Source organism: Neophocaena asiaeorientalis, unplaced genomic scaffold, assembly GCF_003031525.2.
Source record: "Neophocaena asiaeorientalis asiaeorientalis breed wild unplaced genomic scaffold, Neophocaena_asiaeorientalis_V1.1 scaffold828, whole genome shotgun sequence".
Classification (NCBI taxonomy): Eukaryota; Metazoa; Chordata; class Mammalia; order Artiodactyla; family Phocoenidae; genus Neophocaena; species Neophocaena asiaeorientalis.
Window position 1 is genome coordinate 1523245 of NW_020175443.1, and position 12048 is coordinate 1535292.

At 58.2% G+C, this 12048-nt stretch overlaps 1 protein-coding gene across 1 annotated transcript; it reads left to right on the forward strand.

Annotated features, from left to right (window-relative positions):
- Nucleotides 1–3765: 3765 nt before the first annotated feature.
- SLC35E4 (solute carrier family 35 member E4) lies at nucleotides 3766–11033 on the forward strand. Its single transcript, XM_024768020.1, has 2 exons — nucleotides 3766–5478; nucleotides 10032–11033. Exons 1-2 carry the CDS (start codon nucleotides 4860–4862, stop codon nucleotides 10463–10465), a joined length of 1053 nt encoding a protein of 350 aa, XP_024623788.1. The 5' UTR covers nucleotides 3766–4859; the 3' UTR covers nucleotides 10466–11033.
- The last annotated feature ends 1015 nt before the right edge of the window (nucleotides 11034–12048 follow it).

Sequence of the window (12048 nt, forward strand, 5' to 3'; positions counted from 1 at the left end):
CAAAATGAGGACTATAGCCCAGGAGACAGCATTTCAGATAGCTCGGAGAAACTGCTCTGAAGAGGTAGGGGAAGGGTCAGCACTATATATGATCTTAGCGAAGTGGGTACATGTGGTCAAACACACATTTTGGCAGAGACCTGCTGCTCGTCTCGTGAAGGTTACTGCTAGTCACCAGGAGCAGATGGCTCCATTAATAATTTTAGTCCTTTTCTAGAGAAGAGAAGATGCAAGAATTGGGCTCATAAAATCTTCTCCTAAAAATATCTGCCTGTTCTGCCTGTTTTTCCCAGAGCACAGAGTGCCTCATTCCTGATCTCCACCCTGAACTCCTTTCAGGGTGTGTTGAAGGTCAGCGGCTACAGGAGCTAGTGACCTAATCCTTGTAGAGGCAGATGGCGGGTGACAAGTTTTAGTTGGCAAGTGTTAGGATTACATGGCAGAGTCCAAATGCAACTGGAGGCCCAGGACCCTAGAGCTTTTCCCCAAGGCACAGTCAGGCGCCACCCCAGGCCTCAGCGGCCAGTGGGGTGGGGACCCTGCCTCTCTGTGGGAGGGCCTGGGCTCTGGGCTGCCCTCTGGGAAGTAGGGTTCAGGCCAGGCAGGCACCCCACAAGCCCCACCCCACCGAGGTTAGGAAAGGGGTCTGCCCTTGGAGGGGCCCTCTGGCAGCATGTCAGGTTTCAGAGTGACTCTCACAGGGCCGTCTGCGCTATGGATTAAACATGTGCTTCTTCCTCCGATATTTAGGGTCTGGGCAAGTAGGGGGAAGTAAGCGATTTAAAAAGTGCTTTACAGGGCTTCCCTGGTGGCGTAGTGGTTGAGAGTCTGCCTGCCGATGCCGGGGACACGGGTTTGCGCCCCGGTCCGGGAAGATCCCACATGCCGCGGGGCAGCCTCCGTTTTGAAGGTGAAATGTCTGCTCAGATTCCCAGAGTGCTTGTTCGCCTGTCCTTTCTTAATCTCGGCCAAGGGCACTTTAGAGAGGATTCAGGGCCTGCCCTGGGACCCTCTCCTCACAGAAGGGTGGAGGCTCAGAGAGACCTGCAGCTTCCCTCAGGTCACACAGCCTGTGGGTGTCAGAGCCAAGGTCCCTACCCATTGACCCCAGCCCTTTCCCCTGCACCGCCTTGCTGCCTCCCCACCTCCCGAGGAAGCCAGGGCCCTCCCATATAGGGGAGGCCAGCTGTGGCAGGTCCCAGGCCAGGCTAGGGGGAGGGTGGACTTAACTGAAGGGAGCACCCCTGCACTGGGCTTTCAGCGTCCATGGTCTGGATGTGAGCCTCCCTCTGAAGGAACTGTCTTAGTCGGGGTGTGTTTGGCTCTGAGCAACAGGGAGCTACTGAATCCTGCTCAAATCAAAGGATATTTGCTGATGGACTTCCCTGGCGGTACAGTGGTTAGGACTCCATGCTTCCACTGCAGGGGGCATGGGTTTGATCCCTGGTCAGGGAACTAAGATCCCACATGCTGCTCAGGGTGGCAAAAAAAATAAAAATAAAAAAGGATATTTGCTGAAAAGACTCAGCGCACCAATTTAAGGGCAGCCAAGGGCAGTAGGGAAATGGAAGTTGGGGCTCAGGGCTCCATCCCTCCACTACCCTCAGGCTCTCTCCTCTCCGTGTCCTCCCCCTCCGTCAGCTTCCTCTGAACGTGGCCCCAGCAGTGACTCTGCTGACTTCCAGTTTAATTCCCCAGGCCCTCTTATCTTCTTAGCCTGTGTCCCAAAGCCTGGAGAGGGGTCTGACCGGCACAGCCCGCTTCTGGGCCCTGGGTCATGTGTCTAGTCTGGCTCCATCAGCAGGGACCCCGAGAAGGGGCATGGGTGGGAGGACAGTCATGTGCACAGTAAGAGTTTGACAAGCAGTGGCCGCTCTGGAATGGGGGCCCAGGTTTGCGTCTGGCCTGCATTTAGAGCTGTGTGACTCCAGACAAGCCCCGTCCCCTCACGCAGCCTGTTCCTAACTCACAACTGTGGGGTGGCGCCTTGGTTTACATTCATGCCTGTGAGCTCATCGTAGATCACAGGTGGGGAGACTGAGGCCCCGCAGTGAAGTGACTAGTCTAGAGACATGCAGCGACAAGAGAAGAGACCCATCCCAAGCCTCTGCAGCTCAGTTGCTGGAAATGGGTTCTTCTTCCCTCCTGGTGCCTCTCAGGGTCCCGCCCCGAATCACCTGCTTCCAGCAGCAGCGGTGGGGGGTGGCAGGTGAAGGGCCGCACTCAGACCGGAGGGATATGAGAGCCTGTGGGCAGGGGCAGGCTGCTAGGGGCTGCTCTGGGCATTCAGGTGGACCCCAACGGGTGTGAAGGAGCCCCTGCTGCCCTGCCCTCTGTGAAGCTGGGTGCCCACCCCCACCATTCTCCCACAAGGGAACATCCTATGGAGAGTCTTGCTGCCTGCAGGTCAAGGCAGGTTAAAAACTGGGGCTCGGGAGCCAGGTAAATGTGGTCTGAATCCCCCACCACCACTCAAGCTGCACGATCCCTGCTTTGGGCTCTGCCCTCAGCCTCCCCCTCGCCCCCCCTCCTTCACAAGGGTGTACAGCTCTCTCCCTCCCACCAAGGCCAACACAGGCCTCATCTTGGTTAATCCTCGTTCCTCATAGCTCACCCCTCACCAGGCCGGGCAGGTGGGAGTGCTTTTTGGCAGTCTTGGAGGAGGTGTAGACACTGCCTACCACTCCGCAGTAGCTCAGCTCTTAGAAGATTGGGGGGTGTTTATTTACTATTTTTTAATTCATTGCTGTTTTTTTAATTAAAGGAAGCTTAACTGGAAAACTGACAAAATCTCAAAAAGAATCTAACCCTTAGGGGCCCTGATTCCTCCTCTTCAGGAAATGTGGTGCTAGGGGGCTTCCCCCTTGGCTGGCTCAGTTTCCCTCCCACAACCACTCCTGGAAAAACGCCATCTAAATACCTGCATATTTTGGTCTTTCACCTGGAAATCTCCTGCCCTACAGTTTGGACTATTCAGCAGTGATTTGCAGGCTTGTGCGGGTGTCAGAATCACCAGAGGCAAATGAAAAAAATTCACATCCCTGGGCTCACCAGAGGGTATCTGAATTCAGCAGGTCTGAAACAGTAGTGAGGCTGGGGAATTTTAATCCCAGTCCAAGGATTGTGATGGGGATTAGGGGACACTTGCAGCCATTCTGTGTTCTGACCACCAGAGGGCGCCGTGGACCGAGATGAGCGGTCTCCCTTTGCGGTCTTGTTCCTCCAGACAGGTTGCTGGTTCCTCCATCAAGGACTTGCTGGTCAGACGACAGGCTAGGGGTGAACCGTGTCCCAGTGGGAAGGAGCTTCCACAGAGAAGGAAGCTGGACGTCAGGAAGGAGGCTCACAGTGGGCAGTGATTCTTGCACACTTGGACTCCTGAGCTCAGAGAGGCCAGGGCCCAGCCTGGAATCCCTATCAGCCTGTCCTGCTCTGGGGTGTGCTGTTTACCCAACACCGATGCAGGGGCAAAGGCTTAGTGGCAGCTGCTCTGGCTCCCAGCCCACCTAGGGCTCTTTGTCCTGTCAGGGATGGGGGCAGAGGGTGGACCCCAGGAATTTCAGCTGTGAGTCAGCTCTGAGTGCCCAGGGGATGGGACAGGGGCTGCTGGCCAGGGATAGATGCTGGCCGGCGGGACCCTGCTTCCGCAGCTGTGGGTGGCCTTGGTGATTCAGCTTCCCTCTGCCTGCCTAGAGGGGGCCCGCCCTGAGCTGGGAGAGGGAGGAGGTGTTCGGGTTAGGGAGGGGCGAGGGAGGGGTATTAAGGGGCCCCGTGGTCCAACTCTTCCGGATGCAGAGGCCCCATGGGATAACTGTGGCCAGAGATTGGGTAGTTCCGAGACTGGTCCTAGGATGAGGTCTCCTGGGGGGAGGGTGTCCTTGAAAATGAAATCTCCTGAGAGGCTAGGGCTTTTTATTAGGCTCCCTCAGAAAGATACCCCAGGGTCTCCCGCCCTGTGTTCATGTCTATGGGGGGCCTGCCTTGGCGCTGCGTGGGGAGGGGCCTGATCCCCCACCGGTGTGGGGAGGGGGGACAGACAGGCTGACCACTCCAGCTAGGAGGAGGTCTGCTGACGGAGGTAAAGCTAGGCTGATGGAGGAGGAGCTGCGAGCGGGCGGCGTGGGGGAGGGGCGAGACATCCCTCTCGGCTTCGGGGGCGGAGCCTGGACGGAGGTGGCGCCTGGGGCTCAGCCCAATTTTCCGGGTGAGGCTCGAGGGGCGGCCGCTGAGGCGGGGCCTAGAGCTCGGAGCCTCGCTCTCCGCCCGAACCTGGCGAGAGACCCCACAGCAGCCTGACCCGCCGGGAGCTGGAGCTGGCGCGGAGGCCCTGCCGGAGCCGAGCTGAGTCGAGCTCGCCGCCTGACACCGGCCGCAGCGCAGGCCGGCGCGTCAGCCCGCCGCAGGGTCTGGGCACTGTCGGCGGTAGCGAGCCCGACCACCGGGACCACCGGCACCACCGGGCGCGGGAGCCCGGATCGCCCTTACAGGCCTGGCCTGAGCACGCTGGAGGACCTGGGGTTTGGACTGAAGAGAAGAGGGATGGAGGATTCCATGTAAGCATAGCGTGGGCACTAGGAGGGGAGAAGAGTGGAGACTTCGCCTGTCACGGGGCAGAGGTGTCCGGCGCTTACTAGGCCAGGCTTGAACACCAGGGAGCCTGGCATCCCAGCAGAAGCGACCTAGGCTCTGCCCTGCCTGAGCCGGGGACACAGCATAGCTTTTGGACCTCGGCTGCCGCAGGCCGGGCACAAGAAGCAGTGTCCTCACCTGAGACCGAGCGGGATCTACAGTGGGGCTCTCTGGTGGCCCAGAGCTGGTCGCTGGGGAGCCGGCCTCCTGACCCGGCCCCACTGGTACGGATGTGCCGCTGCCCGCGGGAGCGCCATGACGGCAGGATGACCTCAGCTGAGGCAGTGGCGGTGGCTGGCGGTGCTCGGTGGGCCGGGATCCCCACCGAGCACCCTGACACCCCGCAGGCGCTGCGGCGGCCTGGCCGGGCCTGGGTGGCCGTGGCAGCGCTGGTGTGGCTACTGGCGGGAGCCAGCATGTCGAGCCTCAACAAATGGATTTTCACGGTGCACGGCTTCGGGCGGCCCCTGCTGCTCTCGGCACTGCACATGCTGGCAGCTGCGCTGGCATGCCACCCGGGGGCACGGCGCCCCATGCCCGGCCGCACCCGCCGCCAAGTGCTGCTGCTCAGCCTCACTTTGGGCGCCTCGATGGCCTGTGGCAACGTGGGCCTGAGCGCTGTGCCCCTGGACCTGGCGCAGCTGGCCACCACCACCACGCCACTGATCACGCTGGCCCTGTCCGCGCTGCTGCTCGGCCGCCGCCACCACCCACTGCAGTTCGCCGCCATGGGCCCGCTCTGCCTGGGGGCCGCCTGCAGCCTGGCTGGAGAGCTCCGGACACCCCCAGCTGGCTGTGGTTTCCTGCTGGCGGCCACCTGCCTCCGTGGGCTCAAGTCCATTCAGCAGAGTGAGTACCCAGGACACTGGTCGAGGAGTTGGGGATTGGGGTGGGAGTGTGGCCTGGGTGGCCCTGTGAGGGGCTATGGCCATTATCCAGTTTTACAGATAAAGAAACTGAGGCGCATGGCTTGGGAAGAGTCAGGAACTGAGGCTCAGAAAGGGCCAACCGCTCAGTGAGTTCCAGGCCCCAGACTTAGGCTCTAGAGTCCCAACCAGCGTTTCATCCAGCTGGCTGCCATAAATCTGTGGTCCATGTTTTGTCAAGCCTGGATCTCCATACCTGATTGAGGAAGTCACTGTATTGTCCCCATTTGACAGGTAGAGGGGCTTGCCCTGGGCCATGTGAGCAGCAGAGGCAAGATTTGAACCCAGGCAGGCAGACTTCATGCCGTCCGAGTGATGTGGCATAAGGCTGTGGACCCGAGGGAGGCCTGATAGTGGAGACTAGGGAAAGAGAAAGAGGGCAAGGCCATGAGCTGGGATTTGGAAGTCGAGGGCTTTTGCTAAGTCTGGGAAGGGCTGGTGTTTACTGGGAGCTGCAGCGTAACTGGTCCCATGCTAGGTGTTGACCTTGAGTCTTCATGGCAACCACCACCTTCATCCCCATTTTACAAGATACTGGAACTGAGACCCAGAGAGGTTCATGATTTGCCCACAGTCACACAGCTCCTAAGGACTGGAATCCTAGTCCATGTGACTCTGGACCTCAGCTCTGATGAAAGGGGGTTGGGGGCTCTGAACAGAGGGTAAGATGGAGGCTCCAGGCCTAGACCCTGCTAAATCACTCTGCCTGAGGGTGGAGACCACCTTCCTGCCTGTCCTACTGAGGGTCCTTTGAGTCACAGCCTCCACCATCTCTCTGCCTCAACCCAAGGGTGCCCACTCAGGTTGGGGAGGCCTGGGTTCCAGCCACACCTGGGCTCGTGCTTCCTGGGCAACCTTGGGCAGAAGGGGAGATCTGGATCTTGTCTGGGCCTCAGTCTCCCCATCTGTTTGGTGGAGGAGGCCAGAGTTGATAGTCCCAGGGCTTTCTTGGTCTCCCTCCGTTTCAGCTCTGAGATCCTGTGACCCAGGCCTGGGAGAGAGAAGGGGCTGCTCCAAGGGCCCTGGGCTGGGGTTAGGGCAGCCTGCAGCCAGAGAAGGTTGAAGTCAGAGCTCAGCCCTGCCTTACAGTCATCGGAGCCAGGACCCAGAGTCCCTGTACCCATCCTCCAGGGCCCTGAGGTGGGGCCAGAGCCCAGTTCTATTTTTGCCTTCAGGTTACATGAGAGCTGGGACCTGAGCTCTGGGCATGAGTCAGTGGGAAACTTGACCTTGTACCCTGCCCTGGGCAGGGCCAGAAGGCTGGGAAGGCCCCAGCCTCAAGGTTCACATCACGCCTGCTAAGGCCCAGTGCTTCTCACACAGGAGGAGCCCCAGCCTGCAGGACAGGCTATGGCCGGCCAGGCCTCGGGCACATGGACATGGGGTGGCAGGTGCCTGGCATCAGGCTGCTCCTTGGCTCTGCCAGCTCTCTCCTTGTCTCCTGCCTGTCCCTGAGGCAGGTTGGTTGCTTGCTCCAGGTGCCCACAGCATCCTCTGCTTCCTCCATCAGGACTCCACATGCCTTGTATTATAGCCTCTTGTTTACCTGTCTGCCTCCCACCAGACAGGAGCTCTGAGAGGGCATGGCCTGGTTTTGAGGCAGCTCCATGTCCCCAGCACATAGCCTGGGGCCTGGCCCAGGTAAGGTACCCCTTAAATGGTGGGTTTATTAATGGTCTGATGGCAGAATTGGCAGGCTGGTTAAACTCCTTGGCTCAGGGTGCTAAGGAGGGAGCTTAGGAGGCTGGAGGCCCCACCAACAGAGATGGGAGCCCAGCAGAGGTGGGGAGGAACAGACTAGAGATAAGGGGTGAGATGGGTTTTGGACAAGAGGAGGTTTCTACTGCCAGACTTTCCAGGAAAGTCATCAGGGCCAAATTTAGACTAGAGTGTGAATGGCTGACACCAGCTCCTTCCCTGAGGGCAGACTCCATGGGAGCAGGGGATGAAGGTCCAAAAAGAGGAGTGCCCAGCAGCCACAGGCAGGTCCAGCAGTTTCTCTCCTTCCTGGGCCAGTTGTGGACCTGGGGGGCTACACGGGGAGAGGAGTGATGCCACCTTCCCACTCACAGAAAGGCTGGGAAGTGGGGTGCCAGTGTGCTGAGACTTGTCCTCAGCTACATCCACCTGCATGAGGGAACAGCCTGACCCTGCCCACTGAGCTCTCAGGCTGGTGAGGAGAAGTAGAGATCACAAGGCAGGGGAGAAGTGCTAGAGCCAAGGTGGGCATAGCTGTGGTTGGGTGGCTACTTCTAGGGGAAACCAAAGAAGGCTGCCTGGGGGAGGAGGCAGGCAGTGCTGGTGACAATAATGTAATATATAGTGGTGAACACTTGCTGAGCCCTCACTGTGTGCCCACACCATGCCCAGCTCTTCATACAGTCAGAGTAGGAAAGGGCGTTCTGGGAGGGGGAAGCAGGGCTTGCCAGGGCACGGGTGTCAGCCAGCCGGGGCAGCATGTGGGGGATGGTGACAGCTGCCATGGCCAGCAGTTGCTGCTGGGCTCCAGGCCCTACACTCAGCACCTCACAGGCCCCCGTGAGGGGCATGTTGTCACCTTGCCCATGCTCCCACAAGAGGACAGGCATAGAGGGAGGGCGGCTTGTGTCATATCACACAGCTCGTGACGGAGCAGAGACGGGATAAGCCAGAAGCCAGCGGAATGGGGTCTAGAGAACATTTGTCCACAGGTGACTGAAGCTTGGCGTGTTCAGATGCTGAAACAAAAGTGTCTTTGGAGGAAGAGAAGTTGTTTGTTTTTTGTTTGTTTTTGGCCACACGTGTGGCATGTGGGATCTTAGTTCCCCAACCTCACACCCCCTGCATTGGGAGCACAGAGGCTTAACTGCTGGACCGCCAGGGAAGTCCCAGGAGAGGTTGAAATGCAGGGTTTGGTGGGAGCTGGCAGAGGAGGGGTCGCTGAGGAGGCAGTATGACAGGCTGGCATTTTGGGGCCCCGGGTGGGTGGCCTCTGGCAGAGGATCCCTGCTCTTTCCCTGGACTGCAGCAGAGGGAGGCAGAGGGCTGGGTGGGATGCAGAACAGGAGCAAGTGGCAGGGGGAGGAAGTTAGGACCTTCCTGCCTGGCTGCCTCTCAGAGGGTGAAATTTGCCAAAGGTGAAGTTCACCTGAAATCCTAAACACCTTCCAGTGATCGCACCTTTAACAGGCAGGCCGCAGGCAGCTCGTAATGGTGCTAAATTTGGAGCGGACGAACAGGAGGCATTCCAGTTATCTGTTCATTTCTAGAAATGCTTGACAGAAGGACTGTTGCCTAGAGAACAAAGCCAAAACATCAGAATGAAATGGAGAGAGAAATAAGATTTCCTATTCTAAGCATAGCCTATGAGTAAGCACCTCTGTGGTTCTTTGGAAAGTGTGTGTCAGAAAATGCATAGAGGCTCAGAGAGCCCTGGGAGGGGATGGGGAGCCATGAATCATCTCTCGCCACGAAAACTGTCTCGTTGCCTTCATGCAAGTACTATCATTTCATCTGAGCTGGGTGTGATTTTATGATGGGCACCACTGGTTTTGTGAACCAGCTGGGTGGTAATATGAATACACATACACAGGCACACATGCGCAAGGTGGTAGGATCCTCTCTTTCCTTGCAAAGACTAAGGTTTCTTCTGTGTCCTGGATTCATCTTGACAAGCCCCAGCGTTGGTAGCAAAAGATGCTGATTATCAGTGATAAACAGTGAGTGACAGCCGGGAGCAAACAATGACCTTGTTGTTCCCTGTCATCCCAATGGTCATAAGTGATCGAACATTTGATTCAAATGGTTTTTAGTATTTCAAACTCTCTATCTTTTTTAAGCTAAAGGCCACATAGCTAGTAAGTGGCAGAACTGGCCTGTTGGTGGCCTGTACCTGCTCTGGCATGGGAGCTGCACTGTGGGGCTGAGGGTGCGAGAAGGGCTGAAGCCAAGAAAGCTGGGTCGGGGCTGCTTGGTTCAGGGCCTTCAAAGTTGGTTAAGAGCCCAGGATGTTTTTCTCCAGGGCCTGGGGAGCCCCTGAAGAATTTTTTTTTCACGTTTATTGATCAGGGGGACATCACAAGCAGATTATTGTTTCAGCCTGTGGGAGGAGTAGGTGATAACGCTTATTTGTTTTATCTGTTTACATTTACTGAGCACTTACCTTCTAAGGGCTTTGTGTACATTATCTATTTTAATCTTTACAACAACCCTGCATGTTTAAGGTTTTATTATCCTCCGATTTTGCAGGTGAGGAAACCTAGGCCTATAGAGGTTAAGTGCCTGGTCACAGGTAGTCAGCAGCGGACCGGGTCACCACTCAGGCAGTCTGACTCTGGATTCTTGACCTTCTTGTTACAAAGCGGGAGCCACTAATTCCGCCTGAGGGGTTGGGGCAGGCAGGCTTCCTGGAGGATGGGCCGAGGAGGAGGTTGTGCCGGGTTGGCCTCGTGGGGGTTGTCTCGCGCCGGGTGCTGATGGCTGCTGTCCTGGTTGCAGGTGCCCTGCTGCAGGAGGAGAGGCTGGATGCGGTGACCCTGCTGTATGCCACCTCGCTACCCAGCTTCTGCCTGCTGGCAGGCGCGGCCCTGGTGCTGGAGGCTGGCGTGGCACCGCCGCCCGCCCCCACCGACTCCCGCCTCTGGGCCTGTATCCTGCTCAGCTGCCTCCTGTCTGTGCTCTACAACCTGGCCAGCTTCTCCCTGCTGGCCCTCACCTCGGCCCTCACTGTCCACGTCCTGGGAAACCTCACTGTCGTGGGCAACCTCATCCTTTCCCGGCTCCTGTTTGGCAGCCGCCTCAGCACCCTCAGCTATGTGGGCATTGCGCTCACCCTTTCAGGAATGTTCCTTTACCACAACTGCGAGCTCGTGGCTTCTTGGGCTGCCCGCCGGGGCTTCTGGCGGAGAGACCAGCCTGGCAAGGGTCTCTGAGACCTGAGGGAGCACAGGGACCACGCGGGACTGCCTCAGCCTGAATCCAGCCTTGGCCCATGGCCACGGGAAAACGGGGAGAGTGGGCAGCCTCTGGGGCTGTCGGGGGAGATGGGTCTTCCTGCAGGGCCACCTTGGAGGCTGGAATGGGGACTCCCAGAGAGACCCACCTCCTGTCCCTGCCTGCCTCTCCTCATCACAGACCCCACTCAGCACTGGATGGTGGGTCCAAGTCCGGCACAGTCCCTGTGCTTGTCAGAGTAATTATTACGATTAGTATCAACTACTACGCCGAAAATTGCTGGCCAAACTTTGAAAACCTCACCGTGTTCTAATGATGAAGATGATGATGATGGTGACGATGATGATGATGATTCTTGGGGGTCGCACAATCCTTCCTCCAAGAAATTGGGAGGCAGCTAGGAGGCCCAGGGAAGGGCTTCTTTGCTGCTGGGCTTCCCTAGGGAGTTGGGGTCGTCTGTGCCAACTCCAGGCAGCTGCTGTGGCCTCAGCCCTGGGCCCCCCAATTTTGGGTCTTCCGTCCTCAAATAAACTATTTTTGCTTGTACACCTGTGTCATTCCTCGGGGTGGCAGCCAAGGGCCGATAGCTGCCAGCTGCCCACAAGGAAACGAGGACCCCCTCCCTTACCAACCGGGGCCTGGCCAGGCCCCCACCCCAGCCCTCTGCTCCGGACCCTGCACGCCATCTTCCCGCAGCCCCGGGGGCATCTCCTAAAACACACTCTTTGTGTGGCTCCACACTGCTCTTGGGACAAGGTCAGAGCTTCCTACCCCAGACCATAGGGCCCTCAGGGCCTGGCCCCACAGCTTCACCAGGCTCCTCTCCCCTCTCCCCTCTCCCCTCCTTGGGCTCCACCTTCCATCTGCACCCGCTTCCTTCAGGTCCACCCGCCTCAACCCCCGACCCCAAGCCTCCCCACCGGAGCCTCTGCACGTGCTGGTCCCCTGTCTGCTGTCCACTTCCTACATCTGCTTCTCCCTTTCTCATGGCGAAACCCTTGCCTGGGGGTGAAAACCCAAACATGCAACCCTCCTCTAAAAGAAAAACCAAAAAAGAAGCCTGAGGAAGGAAGGGCCTGGACGAGGGGCCGTGCCCAGGGCTGTGGGCGCAGAGGGCAAGGAATCGAGTGGCTCCATGGAAGGAGGAGCACTGGGGGGCGGGGGCATCTGGAGGGCTGGCCCAACTCAGCTGCATCACGTCTCACATCCTTCCCTTGGCTGTAAGCACTTAACTCCCGTCACCTACCTGCCCCTGCTGGGGGCTGCCTGTTAAAAACCATAAGGTCCCTGCCTGGGTTAGAGAGACCTGGGGCCTAATCCTGCTCTGCCTGCCTCACTGTGTACCTGGGGTATGTATCTCCCCTCCCTGAGCCTCAGTTTCCATATCTACAAAATGGGCTGATGATCCCCATGGAGAGGATTCCAGTGAGGAGCCTGGTAGGCGGGGCCCGGGGAGGAGAGAGAACGATGGGGCCAGTGGGCTTGGTCCCTATCTTGGGCTAGTCATCCACTCTCTCTGAGGCTCTAGGCTCATCTGGAAAATGGGAGGATGGGAGCTAGA